Below are 15,499 nucleotides of genomic sequence, written 5' to 3' on the forward strand. Positions count from 1 at the left end.
TTGATCAAATTTAAGTTTGACAATTACTTTTAAATGTGCTTTGTCTTTCATTCATGTTGCTTTCTAATGTCTTTTCTTATTAATGTCTAAATTTCCTCTGAATTTATGAATTCTAGAAAGACTAGTGTTTCATTAGATATTAATAGCTTCAGTTAATATCCATGGTCTATATAGGCTCTTACATTACTATGATGTTAATATTAATTGTGCTTTAAGGAATAAAAAATATTTTATAAATAATTTTTAATCATTTCCTTTCAATAGGTGGGAATTTGAAGAATCTGAAGAAGATCCAGTGACCAGTATTCCATACCAACTACAAAGGCTTTTTGTTTTGTTACAAACCAGCAAAAAGAGAGCAATTGAAACGACAGATGTTACAAGGAGCTTTGGATGGGATAGTAGTGAGGGTACTAATTCTTTTGTAATGATAAATTTTTCTAATATTCAAAGGAATTCTGGCAGACAGTATTATAAACAAATAGCAAAATAACACAAATTAAGAACTTAATTAACTTTACCTTAAACATTTTCACTCTTTTTGCTGGGATTTAAAAATAAAGTTTTTAAAATTTAAGTTCTGAGGGATGCATTTTTTATTATGTATATTTTTTTAATCCTCACTCCAGGAGTGAGAATATTTTTTCCATTGATTTTTAGAGTAGAGGGGAGGAGGTGCGGGTGCTGGGGGGAGAGAAACTTCCATGTGAAAGAGACACATCAGTTGGTTGCCTCCTGCTCATGCCCTGATCCGGGGCAGGGGATTGAATCTGCAAACGAGGTACTTGCCCGTGACTGGAAATTGAACCCTTGACCCTTTGGTCCTCGGACTGATGCTCTTAACTAAGTAAAACAGGCCAGGGCTAAATTTTTCATTAATTAAAAATTTCCTCTAAAATACACTTGGTTATACTCTATTTATGTGTACTTAAACTAAAAAAATTTAAATTTGTCATCTTAGATTTTTCTTAACTCTATAGTAAAAAAAAAAAAGAATAATAGCAAATATTACACATAGCACCATAAAGCATATGTTATCTGTAAATGTTGAGATCTCTTCATTCTTTCCTGTAATTGCTTTTTCATGACTGTAATGTGTATTTTTTTAGCAGTTTGCATAGACTTTTCCATGAAGTTTGTCTTTAAACAACAAATTAGCATTTTATTACACTAAATGTATTGCTATTTTAATTAAATTTTGTCTTAAAATAGCTTGGCAGCAGCATGATGTACAAGAACTGTGCAGAGTCATGTTTGATGCTTTGGAACAGAAATGGAAACAAACAGAACAGGTAATTCATCTCTCTCAAGTTGAGGGGAGTGTTTTCTAATAAATCATTCATTACCCTAAAGGGACTTTTATTCCTTTGAAATGTTTTGACTTGTTCATAGTTCAATTGTGAAAATACTAAATGGGGAATTGAAAATACTAGGTTCTCAGTTGGCCATTAACTGAGAACCTAATAAAAAATAATAAAAATTCTCATTAAACCACTGTAGATCTCAGTTTCCTCATCTTTATAATAATGAAGTTGGGCTCAATTATCTAGTAAAAGGTTTCTTTTTAGCTAAAAACTACATAATTCTTATGTATATGTGTGTGTGTGCATACATACATATATACATGTGGTATGCATGATTTAAGGAGATGATTTTTGAACAGTATTTTCAGATATTAAGTAAAATATATGTCTTGTAATCTGTAGCACATTCATCAAGCATTACCTTATTCATCAAGCATTACCTTAGTTTTGACCATAGTCATATGCTTTTCACATTTAGGATCCATGTTATTCTGACCCTATTTTTCTTATCCACCGGAAGGAGGAATGGGTTAGAAGAATGAAAAAACCCTAGATATGTCATTGGGATGAGGAGTAAGGCTGAACTGGATGAGACTGAGGACTCAGCACAGAGGTTTTATACTCCGTGCAATGATAGAGGATCATAGAGATAAAACAAGGGGACTCGATGGAGAATCTGGACAACAGCCTGGAGGGTCTGTTTTCTCATTGAAACTATTATGGTGGCTTGGGCCAGAGGTTTTAACATATTAAACGCCAGTGACTGACACTATACTTTCTGTCCGGAAGAAAAACAGGCTGGGCGCTTAATGTGTTAAACTAGATTGTGATCCCTTCATGGTTTATGAAATCAGTTTAGTGAATATACACCAGCACTTTAAAAAAAAAAAAAAAAGGAATAGAATGGAAAAGTATAAGAGAGCATCACATAAGTAAGGGTAAGTATTATTGTTATGTAACTTTTGTTACAGTTATATGTACTGGGTTGCAATGAAAATTACTTTCTTTCTGTGGGTTGCTATTGCAACTGTTTGAAAAATACTGGATTGAACCACTACAAAATTATAGAGAAGACAAAATAAAATGTGACTGGGACAGGAGAATGAAGAAGGCTTCATTAAATATTAGAATAGACAATGATGGTGGATCCTAGTTTGAAGGCTTATTAAGTCCTAGATATTAGAAGAGATTTAAATTTATGAGAGGTAAACTATAATGTGCTTTCGTCTTAAGAGATTTGAAAACATGTTAAGTTTATTTAGTGATCTAGTTTCTCTAAACAGTCCTGTGGGATTGTATTTTAGTAATTTATATAGATGGTATTAGTGGCCTGTTTTTTCTTCATAAGTCTGAAGTTCCCTTCTTATTACATCCCTCTATGGGTTAACACTTTTATTAAGAGCAGCTGGAGCATTCCTGCTGAATTCCAAAGTTTGGGTACAAGAATCTTGAGGCAAGACATTCACATGGAGGGAGGTTCGTTACCTAGGGAGTTATGTGCCTTCTTTGGGCCAGGTAAGAGATCCATTATTTTAGGTGAGGATATTTTAAGGGAGATGGAATTTAAGATTTTTAAAAAATTTCTGTACATTAAAAAAAAATTATAACCTTCTTAAAAATAGTTTTATATATGTTACTAAAAGCTAAAAAGTTTTATTTGTGCTAGCAGATATGATTTTAAAAATATGAATATATTATTGTGAGAGTGGTCATATGCATATGTAAAGCTATAAAAACAGCCAGTTATTTAACTGTGTAATTATCATTGTACCTAAAGTGATAGATTAGGAAGTATTTTCAGCCTAATGAAAAGATATGACATTTAATAGTATAATAAATTAGTAACTGATTTCAACAGAACATTGTTTAATGATGGGGTTTTTAATTATATATATATATGGCTAATATGCAAAGTGTCCCCTCGGGAGTTCCACTCGGAGACCGGGAGTTTGATCGCTTGCTGACCACCAGGGGATAGCACAGAACGAAGGAAGGCCCCAGCTGGCAGCCAGGGAAGGGAGGCCCCGGCCGGCAGCCGGAAGGCCTCGATCAGCCCTGATCGCCAACCAGGCCTAGGGACCCAACTCGTGCACAAATTTCATGCACCAGGCCTCTAGTATATAATAATTGAAATAGGTAATTTTTGTACATTGATTTTTAAATTAGTGTTAATCTAATTTTGATTTTCAGTTGATTCTTATCAAGCCTTGACTTTTTTCCAATAGAATTTTAGACAGAAGTTAAATTAAAGCTTTCTGAAACTTCAGTAAAAATGAATATCCTTTTGAAATTCATATTTAAAAGCATGAATTGTGTTTTCACATTTTTAAAAAATTATTTTTAAGGAACACTTTAAAATGTAAATGTTCTTATTTTTAGGCTGATCTTATAAACGAACTATATCAAGGCAAGCTGAAGGACTACGTGAGATGTCTGGAATGTGGTTATGAGGGCTGGAGAATCGACACATATCTTGATATTCCATTGGTCATCCGACCTTATGGGTCCAGCCAAGCATTTGCTAGTGTGGTGTGTACCTTTCCGCTGACTGCTTGTGTATCATACACAGAATACATAATAGCACAGTGGTATAATCTTTCATAAGGTAAGTATCATCCTAGATACACCTTCTTGGGTTGTTAGTCATTCCTGCATTTAAGCTAGCAAGATCTAGAAGATTTTTGACCCTTCAGTGAGTCCTAATAGTGCATGTATACATGTATACAAGGGAAAGTAAATGCATATGTACTGCCTCATGGCTCAGTGTTTTATTCTTTCTGATAGTTGACTAGATTATTTCATTTTATTTATTTTTTTACCTCTAAACAATCTGTTCCATAAATGCTATTTTGTGATCTTTTGTTGCATAGAGAAGTACATTTTGTTTTGGGGACATTTTGCTCCATATACTTTTAAAATTGGAAAAATAACCTTTGGTTTAATGATAAGCGGAGGCCACATTTTTAAAGGAGCATTCCTATGCTGCAATTTATTTAAATCTATGCATTTAAGAAGCACAGATAATTTGAAGAATCAGAACTATATATGGTTAGTTTATTTATATATTGAATATGTAAGTGGGAGATTAAGATTTCCTAGTCTTCCTGTTAACCATTTCTTAATTGCTTTTTGTTATTATTAATTGCATTTTATCCTTATGTGTGTTTACTTATGTGAAAGGAGAGTCATAGAAGGAGTTATGTTTTTATTTAAAATGAGAGACTTTTGAAACATTTATTTAGAACCTATTATGAGCCAGGAGAAACTTTCAGAGCTAACTAACACATCTAAAAAAAGTAGAATTTCGTCATGATGTTGTTTGGGCCTTATTTATGCTAACAAACTGATAGTGGCTCGTAGCTAAAATCAGTGTTTTTAAAGCTAGTTCATACTTTATCTAAAATAGTGCTACATGTGTGGTTTAGTCCTCTGGTCTCTAGGACAATTGATTCCCTTTGCTTTTTTCTTCTAACTTCAGAAAATGATCAGCAAGAAGTTAGGGAATCTATTGGTGGAATCCAATGTAAACGACCTTTCCTAGATAGTGGCAGATCAGGTCTCCTTTCTTTCCTTCACTCTTTTTTAGTTTACTTCCTGAGTAGATTTGAAAAATTTTGTGCCCTTTGTAAACTGCCATTTTAGGTATGTGAGATTGGCTGTGGTTTGAGTTACTAGTTTTGTTTTTCTTTTACTTTATTTTGGCAGTTTAAGTTAGAAGTGACATACTGAAAAACCATTGGAAATTAGCGCTTGTCTTTCAATGGTTTACTTTCCTAACTCATTTTTAAATATTGGCATTTCTTGAGCAAAATATACTAGGGAAATATTTGATAGGCTCAAGTGATATAGAATATTTTTTCTAATTTGTTTACAAAAGTATTTTTAAAAAGATTATTCACATATACATTTAGTTTAGTTTTATGATGTATTCATTGAATGTTGAGGAAGCTAGTTTTATTTGTCTTTTGCAGTGTTGTATTTGAGTATTCAGCAAATATAATTGCTTAGCTAATTTTTTTGTCATTATTTATTTACCTACTGAATTGCCACCACTCTCTTAAGTACATTATAGACACAGCAGAGGAGCTATTTGGAGAATATTTTTGAGGAAGTGTAAAAAGTCACATTTCTAAGTGGAATTCTCCAAAGGTAGTATCCTCCCTTAAAACACAGAAGGTGGTGGTGGTGATTCAGTGGGAACTGGAAGCTACAGCTATGAGGCAGTATGTGAGCAGGTTTATAACACACATGCGCTAATAGGGCTTGCAGAAGGCAACTTAAAACTTCCTAGACTTTGCTGGAATCTCTTGAGGGAAATAACAGCAGGTGAAACTACCCAAGATAGGGGTTCTAAGGAGGATACTACCTTCAGAGAACTTTAGTTAGAGGTAAGTGACTTCCCATTATTTTCTGAATTCAAAACTTACAATCTATACTTCTTAATCCACAGAAATCATCACACAGCATCTAAAATTAGTTTTATATCACTGTTTGCCATTGTGTATTTTGTTAACTTTATGTGTTTAAAAGGAATTATATAAATGTGTATTGTAAAAATCCAGTTAAAAGGAGAATTGTAAAATCTCATTAAGGATATATATAATATTTGGCCTTAATTTGAATTGAACTCTTCTTAAATTTATTTTGCAACTTTTAATTTTGGATTCTGGTTTGTTTTTTTGTCTTATATAGAGAGACAAATATAAGCACACATACATACATAGACACACACACAACATTGACAGTTATATGTTCTGTTTATGGTATGTTCTGTTCAGTGTACCACCACATCAGTGAGGTTGAATAACACTAATGTTTAATTTCAGACAGTTATGTTTGAGGTTCTGTTAAAAGTTGAAGTTTTTTTACTTTTAATCATCTAAAACTTCTAAAACATGGACTTGTTTTATTTCCATGTTTAAATAAATTATTTGAGAATAATGTTTAGAATTAAAATTAACATGTAGCTAATTTATCCTTATGACATCTATGATTAATTTTTATGGGAGTTTTCAGTATGATTGATAGACTTATTTCTAATAAGTGAGAAATTGCTCCAATTAAAAAAAAACTTCATCATAATATTTTCCTTGTTGAATTATATTTTAGTTATTATAACTATGATACTTACTAAATTTCTGGTCTTCATTTTACCTGGCCAAGTAGGGCCATCTGTATTTAAGGGTTCTTGTGCCATTCTCTGTCTCTCAGATTGAATTTGTTCAACACTAGTCTCCCACCAGATTTAATAGATGTTTGGGAGATCTTTGATTAAATTTGGGAAACTCGGTAATATAATCCTTTTTGTGAAGTTTATGGTACATACTTTTTGAAAATGTCCCGAGGATTCCTTTAATAGGGAAATTTGTTTAACTGTATTTAACCTACCCTTGTCTTTCTCTGTGGGACATCTGTTAGTATTTCAAGGGATACTTAGATTCTGAGGAATAGATTTTGGGAAGCACTGCATTATATTAAGGTGATTTAAGGACTATTTCTACTTTGTCGCATTAACATTTATGTCCTTGGGATGTTGAGGGAGTATGAGAATGCTAAAATATATGTTTCAATTTCCTAATGTTTTATACATTTTATTATTACTCCTAAAAAATTAACATCAGCTGAAACGTTGTTTGTATTAGTATTTTAAAAAAATTCGTTCTTAATGATTTTTTAGGTAATTGAAACCCATTCTTTTTCACGGATTAGAGTTGTCTATAGTAAAACCAGTCTTTCTGAATGTTATAATCAAAGAAATCTTGGATCTGCATATTGCCAGGCACATTTGAGAATGTATTATAAGGAGATAGTCTAGAATACATAATACATTATGATGATACATAAAAATTAGATACATAATTTTTATTGGTTAATTGTGAAAGCCTGTTTCACAAACTGAATAAAAATGATAGCACCTCATATGTTTGACATTAACAGGGGAGGTGCTTTTCATTTTTAACAGTAAAATTTTAGACACTATTTTAAGGGTATCTTTTGTCATTTAACATATTTATTGAGTTGCCTACTCTGACAGGCACTGTTCTAGGTCATTTTCTATTAGGATACTTTTATTCTATTATTGGGTAAGTATATTTAAATATCTGTTTATTATAACAATATGTATTCAAAAGCCTGAAATGGGTTTAGCTGTATAGTTCCATATAGTGTCTTTGGGAAGATCAGATTATGTAAAAGAGGTTTTATTTCATAAATAAACATAGTTTAATGATTTTTAAAAATATATTTTTAATTGATTTCAGAATGGAACGGAGAGGGAGAGATACAAACATCAATGATGAGAGAGAATCATTGATTGGCTGCCTCCTGTATGCCCCCCACTGGAGATCAAGCTCACAAGCTGGGCATGTGCTCTGACTGGGTTCATAAGTTGACACTCAACCACCAAGCCACACGGGCCAGGCTAATGATTATTTTTAAGTTTTGAATGAAAAATTGTTAAATTTGTAACTTTAAAATTGTTAAATTTATAAGTATTCATAAAATCATAAGCATTTCAAGTGTTTACACAAGTTTATATCATAAGACATATACCTTGATTTATCAGGTGATTTGGACATTGTTATATGGCTGGCTCAGTGGTCCAACTTTGTAAGCATTACATAGAGAAAAGTCTCTTCCATAGACTTCCCTCATTTTTCCAGGAATTTGTGTGGTTGGACTAGTGGGAACCAATTTAAAAAGTGGGGCTTCTGCTTTCAGGAAAATGGAGTAGATGTACAATTTCTTATTCCTTCCATTAAAACAACTGAAAATCTTGAACGTTATATACAAAACAAACATAAGAAGTCTCTGAAAGGTGGAGAAAAGGCATAAAGACCAGGTACCTCAGGACTCAAGGAATGACACGGGGTGAGTTCCTTGGGTTTTCTTTTTGCCTACTATATCCCAGACGATGAAGAAGTTGGCAATCTGGAAACAACAGGCACAAACTAAAAAGCCTACTCGCTCTATCAAAAGACCAGGGAAAGGACAGCCTAGTAAGGCACAAAACGTTTATATAACGGCTCTGCTCTAGCCAAGCACCATGGAAAAACTTTGTCCCCCAACTCAGGCCAGCCGAACCTGGTATGGATCCTCAACTTCTACCCTCATCAAGTTATAACAGAGTTCTCCAACTCTGAACCAGGGTAACATCAGAGAAGACTGAGTAGCTAGCCAGAAGTTTCATCTATGCTGGGCAGTAAGGAACCTTCCCACTGCCATTCTCCTGCTGTTCCCCTGGTTCACTGTCACTAGAGACCACATGGAGAGCCTGCCTTTAACTCCCGTCTGACTGTAAGGAAGTGCTCCTTTCCCTCCCCACTGGATTGATACCTCATGGAGGAGAATCAGAACTTTTACCTCCTCCCCGTAGTAAGAAGCTTAGTCCCCTCACAGCCAAGGTGATACCAGCAGAGGACTACTGAGCAGCCAGAATCAGTACCCTTGCCCTTTAGTAATGAGGAGCTCCTCTTCACTTCAGGTGTCAACAGAGGCCAAGTGGGAAACCTACACTTCTACTTCCACCTGGCAGTAATGAGACAGGGACCTTTTCCCCAGCTGGAGCAGTGTCAAAGGAATCAGCTAAGTCAGAAGATTTAAATGGGGTCTAGGGCACCTAAAATGTTCAGGTTTCAAAAAACAAAAATCACTACATATTAAGAACCAGGAAAAAATCTCTTTTTAAATGAAAGAAGAGACAATCAGTAGACACAAACACTGAAATGACGGATGTTAGAATTATCTGACAAATATTTTAAAGCAGCCATCATAGAAATACTTCAATGAGAGATTCCAAACCCACTTGAAACAAATAAGGAAATAGTCTCAGGGAAGAAGTAGTGGATATAAAGAAAAATGAAATAGGAATTTAGAACTGAAAAATGTAATAACAATTAAAAAAACTCAACAGATATACTCAACAGCAGAATGGAGGAGACAATGGAAAGCATTAGTGAACTCACTTGAAGACAGAACAATAGAAATTGCCCAATCTAAACAGCAGAATGAAATAGACTGAGGGGGAAAAGTTCCTCAGAGACCTATGGGACTATATAGCAAAAAATCTAACATTTGTGTCATTGGAATCCTGGAAGGAGAGAAAAAAGAAGGCAACACTGAAAATATTCAGAGAAATAATCAATGAAAACTTCCCAAATTTGGGAAAAGGGATAAGTCTACAGATCCAAGAAGCTGAACAAACCCCAGATAGGATAAGCCAGAAAAATTCTACATCAACTCAAATTGTAGTCATACTTCTAAAAACTAAAGACAAAGAAAATATCTTGAAAACAGCAAGTGAGAAAAGGCACCTCTTATAGGGGAAAACTACTCTTGATTTTTTTCAAAGTACATTTGTCATAAAAAAACTATGGAGGCCAGAGGGAAGTGGCACATTTTTCAGGTGGGTGCTGAAAGAACTGTCAAGGAGTCTTATACCCAAATTCTTCAGGGAAATTAAGACATTCTTGGATGAACAAACACTAAGAGAATTTGTCAGCAGCAGACCCAGCTCTAAAGAATGGCTAAAGAAATTTCTCTAAACAGGGAATGATTAAAAAGTAGGTATCTTGGAACATTAGGGATGAAAAAAACATGGTAAGCAAAAATCTGGGTAAATAAAACCGGCTTTCCTTCTCCTCCTGAGTTTCCTAAATTATGTTTGATGGTTGAATCAAAATTATCACACTGTCTGATGTGATTCTAAATATATAGAGAGGAAATGTTTGAGATAATTTTATTATAAATGGAAGAGGATGAGAAGACATAAAGGGAGGTAAGGTTTTTGTACTTCACTTGAACTGGGAAAAGGATGGCATCAGTAGGCATTATGTGTATATAATATAATACCTAGAGCAACCACTGAAAAGAAGATAACGTTTAAAACAGAATGATAAAATAGAATTCAAAAAATGTTTAAGTAATCCCCAGGAAGGGTGGAGAAACAAAACAAATCAAAAAACAACACCTAAAACAAACTTAGTTGTGTATAAATGGTCTAACTATACCAACTAAAAGGTAGAGGTCAGCATATTAGCTTAAAAAACAGCAACATGACCCAGTAATATGCTGTCTACAAAAACCTCTTGAAGTACATTGATATAGGTAAGAGATGGGCATTATGTAATGATAAAATGGCCTATTCATCAAGAAGACAGCAGTCCTAAATGTGTATGTACCAAATAATAGAGTTGCAAAACATAGGAAGTAAAAACTGCCCAAACTAAAAGGAGAAATTGACAAATCTACAATTGTCAGTGCACCTTTCTCGATAATTGATAGGTAGACCCTCTAGACAGAAAATTAGTGAAGATGTAGAACTCAGCAACACCATCAACCAACAGAATTGAATGGATATTAAGAAAATGCTGCACTCAACAATAGCAGAGTCTTATCTTGGTGCTAAACCTGACAAAAACAGTTAAAACAAAAAAATTATGACCAGGCCAGTGCCCTTAAGGCATATAGATGGGAAAATCCTTAGCAAAATATTAGCAGATAGAATTAAATAATACATTCCAGGTATTCAGGGCTGGTCAGTATTTTTTTAAATCATGAGTTACTCTACCAAAAGGAAAATTTACATGATCACATTAATTGACTCAGAAAAAGCACTTGATAAAATTCAATAAACAGTCATGATAAAAACTCAGAAAACTAGGAATAAGGTAATTTTTGCAACTTGGTAAAGAACATATTAAAAAAAAAACACCTATAGCTAACACAGTACTTCATGGTAAAAGACTGAGTGTTTTCCCTCTAGAATGCTAAGAAGTCTGTTCTCAACACTCTTATTCAATATAGTATTGGAAGTCTTAGCCAACACAATAAGGCAAGAAGAGGAAATGAAAGGCATGCTAATTAAAAGAAGATATGAAATTGCCCCACCCCTGTTTTAGATAACATATTTTATGTAAAAATATGGATATAACTGAGCTTAGCAGGTTATAAGATAAAACTACAAAAATCAATTGTATTTCAAAATACTAGCAAAGAACATGTAAAAGTGAAATATAAAACACAGTACCATTTACAGTTATGGAAAAAGATATTAGGTGTGAATCCAACAAAATATGTACTGTGACCTATGTGTTAGAAACTACAAACTCTGAGGAGAATCTATATATATAAAAGCCTAAGCAACTGATCAACTGGCCAACTGGCTGGTAGCTATGACGCGCAGTACTACCAGAGGGCAGATGCTCTGACCGGTAGCTATGACGCGCACTGACCAGCAGGGAGCAGACGCTCAATGCAGGAGCTGCAGAGCTGCAGTGACTTGGCAGCTGTGGTTTTCGGCAGATGACACACCCCAAATCAGAGAGGAGGGAGCCCAATTCCAGGGTGCATCACCTGAGAACCACCCTCTCACAATCTGGGACCCCTCGGGGAATGTAGGAGAGCCAGTTTTGGCCTGATCTCCACAGGCCAGTCCAAGGGACCCCACTGGTGCACGAATCTGTGCACCGGGCCTCCAGTATTTAAATAAATGGAGACATACTGTGCTAATTGATTAGAAGATTCAGCATAGTAAAGATATTTATTCTCTCCCAAATTATATTGTTTTAATGCAATTCCTTTCAAAATTTTTGATGATATACACAAGTTCACTCTAAAGTTTATGTAGGAGGCAAAGAACTAAAATAGCTAGAATTTTGGAAAAAGAAGAATAAGGTTGGAGAAATCCATCTACGTGATTTCAAGGCTTATAGAGCTATATTAATCAAGGCTGTGTGATATTGGTGGAGGGATACACAAGTGGATTAGTGGAACAGAAGGGAAAACAAATAGATTCAACAAATAGACCCATCTGATTTTTGAGAAAAACACAAAAGTAACTAAATGGAGGAAGGATGGTCTTTTCAGTATATGGTGTTGGAACAATTGGGCATCTATATGTACAAAGATTAACTCAAAATTGATCATAGACTTAAACCTAAAGTGTAAAGATATAACCTTAGAAATATAATTAGGAAAGAAGTCTTCCAGATCTAAGGTTAAGCAAAGAGTTCTTAGATTTGATATCAAAAGTACAATCCACAAAGGGAAAAATTGAGAAGTTGGAACTCCTCACAATTAAAAATTTGGTCTTTGACAGCCATTCAAAGAGGATAAGAATAGGAGCTACAGACTGGGAGGAGATACTTGCAAACCAAATATGTGACAAAGGACTGATTAATAGGATATATAAAGAAGTCTCCAAACAGAATAGTAAGAAAAATACCCTAAACAATTCATTTAGGCAATTGGAAAAAGACAAATATTTCATCAAAGAGGATATACAGATTAAGGAGATGTTCCTATCATTAAGGAAATATAAATTCAAACCACAATGAGGATATCATTACCTACTTACAGAAGGCTAAGATAAAAAACAGTGACAGCACTAAAAGCTGGCGACAGTGTGGACAAACTGGATCATACACATTTTTGGTGGGAATGTGAAATGTTACAGATAGCTTCGTATAAAACGAAACTTGCAATTACCATGAACTCCCCAGTTTTACTCTTGGTTACTTATCCCAGGGAAATGAAGTTATGTTCACACAAAAACCTGTACACAAATGTTCATAGCATCTTTATGTTAATATTACAAAGCTGAAATCAGCCCAAATGTCCTTCATCAGGTGAGTGATTAACAAACTTGTACATACAAATCATAGAATACTACTCAGCAATAAAAAGGAATAAATTATGGATACACACAAAATCTTGAATGAATTTCCAGGGAATTATGCTGAGTGGGGGGAAAAACAATCTCAAGGTTACATATGATACTCCATAATATTTTTGGTGTGACAATTTAAAACTGGAGGACAACTTATCGTTGCCAGAGCTTATAGATTTGTGTCAGCAGGTGGATGGGTAGATGGTTACTCTAAAAAAGCAACCTAAGGCATCCTTGTGATGTAGGAACTGTTCAGTCTCTTGACTGGTGATGGCTACATGATCCAATTCAGGTGATAAAACTGTGTAGAACTTAATATGCACACAAATACAGACAAATGACTATACCAAAACTGGGGAAATCTGAATAAGATAGGTAGAGGTATCAATGTCAATATCCTGGTTGTGATATACTGTAGTTTTGTAAAATGTTACCATTGGAGGAAACTGGGCAGAGTCTATAAGGTTTCTCTCTGTATTATTTCTTACAATTGTACATGAATCTACAGTTACCTCAAAAATTGCAATTAAAATAAGTGGATGGCTTAGGTTAAAAGTATTTGGAGTCCTTTCCCTAGTTAAAACACATGTGTTTATTAAAGTATATATCCTGGGAAGATAGTTGAATATATTTGCTGCTATATATCAGTAGCCCAAAATTGCTAAGTATATCAAAATCTGAAAATAATTATCAGTTGTGATTCTTAATTATCTTTTCAATTTGAAAAATAGAGTATCACATTTTAATGCCCATTTCTCCATTCAAAATAAAATAGACATTAAATGATGGAGAAAGAATTTTATATATAAGTTAAGAGTAAAAAGAAAACTGATGATTTATAGACAGTACCATTTTTTGGTTATATCTTTTGATTGCACTGTGCCTATATTTTCTGCATTGAATACAAAATTGTGATAACTGATATTTTTTATTTGGAGAACTAAGGATATAAGAGTTATCTATGTTCTATTCTGAATTGTGAAAATTACAGTATTAAAAAATGCAAAATTACATTTTGTACACTATATAAGTTCTAGAAAGTAAAACTATTATCTTCACTATGGAATGAAGAAAAACAATCATAATTAACCCAGTGCTAGTTTTGATGATGCATCAATTTAACATACTCAAGGTAACAGCTGATGGTAAGCAGTACAGTGTGAGTGTGTGTGTGTGTGTGTGTGTTTGAATAATGGTACAGAGTTTATAATATTTTATTCTATTTTGTGATACATGACTAATTTTTACTATCTAAAATGTAGCTTGGCATGATTTTTAGTTATCTTGTACATCACATTAAGTAAAGATAAATGTATACAACTATATTAGCCCATCATTTATGTATCATTTACACATAATTATTTATTGAATGGATGGATAAATTGAAGCTAATTTTTATAACTGACTAATCTTAATTATAATTATCATGGTGACAACTTGTTTAAAAGCTAGGGTAAGGAAGCTGCAGAAACTTATTAATAATATAGAAACAAAAGTTACTAATATAGCTTTAACTGGTTTCTCAGTCTGAAGGATAATAATGGCTACCTCCACACATCCTTCCCCAAAATCATAGAAGGTATGAATTAATTAGGTTTCATTTGTATTCCTTCGGCATTAGGGGGAGAAAGAATATCATGAACTTCAAATTACCCGTAAGTAGCAAGATAAATAATCACCAAGTCCCAACAGAATTTCCACTGCTGCTGCAGTCTGTATGTGGAGAGTGTGGAGTGGGAAGCTTTCGAGACTGTATGAAATGGAGGAGAGGGGATTGAAAGACTTAGGCAAAACAGATACAAAATCACTCTCAAAAAGAGAAAGTACAACAACAGTATGTGCCAATATAGACTGGACTTAGTAGTTTATAGCATCAGCTACAGGGAAGGAATTTTAGAATGAGCAGGATTAGAAGTGGCAGCCTTGGAGGAATTTTGCTTTTGGAGAAAGAGATAAATAGAGAAGAGCTGATGGCTCCAATCCATAGCAAGTGAAGAGAAGACAAGAAATAAAAGAAGAATTAAGGCTCCTACAAAATGAACGAAGACACCAACCTCTCCTCCCATTACCAGTTCAAGAAACTGCACTTTACTGTGTTGACAAAAGAAAGTACTCTTAACCTAAAGAATGCTGTCCACACAATGACTAGGAGGAGAAAAAGCAACTAAACACCACTTCTAGAAGAAAACAGAAAATGTTTATTATCAGCTTATGAAAATCTATTCCCCCCCCCCCCCCAAAAAAAAGCCCTCGGGAAAATAGCCACAAAGTAGAATAGTACAAAGTAGAACAGTACTTTAGACTAAATTAAATATTTCAAACAAGCAAAACAGCCTGGTATCCAAAAATTTAAAGAGAGAAATAGATTTTAAAAAAAGAAGACATGAAATGCAATGAATATTGATCGAATTCAGGAAAGAAATTGAAGAAAAAGACAACACTGTTAGAAATGAAGAGTAAATGTATAAAGTACTTGAAAGAGACTAAAAAGAAATAAAAATCTAAAGGACATCAAATGAAAATGAGA

At 33.9% G+C, this 15,499-nt stretch overlaps 1 protein-coding gene across 2 annotated transcripts in view; it reads left to right on the top strand.

The window, feature by feature from the left end:
- USP47 (ubiquitin specific peptidase 47) overlaps positions 1–15,499 on the top strand; it is a 99,883-nt gene that overhangs the window by 47,194 nt on the left and 37,190 nt on the right. For both annotated transcript variants that reach the window (XM_080688537.1, XM_080688536.1), the window contains 3 exons: positions 265–410; positions 1,213–1,292; positions 3,684–3,833. In XM_080688537.1, the coding sequence (XP_080544663.1) occupies positions 265–410; positions 1,213–1,292; positions 3,684–3,833 (376 nt within the window). The remainder of the gene's footprint in view (positions 1–264; positions 411–1,212; positions 1,293–3,683; positions 3,834–15,499) is intronic.

Source organism: Plecotus auritus (genome assembly GCF_963455305.1).
Source record: "Plecotus auritus genome assembly, chromosome: 9".
Taxonomy (NCBI): Eukaryota; Metazoa; Chordata; class Mammalia; order Chiroptera; family Vespertilionidae; genus Plecotus; species Plecotus auritus.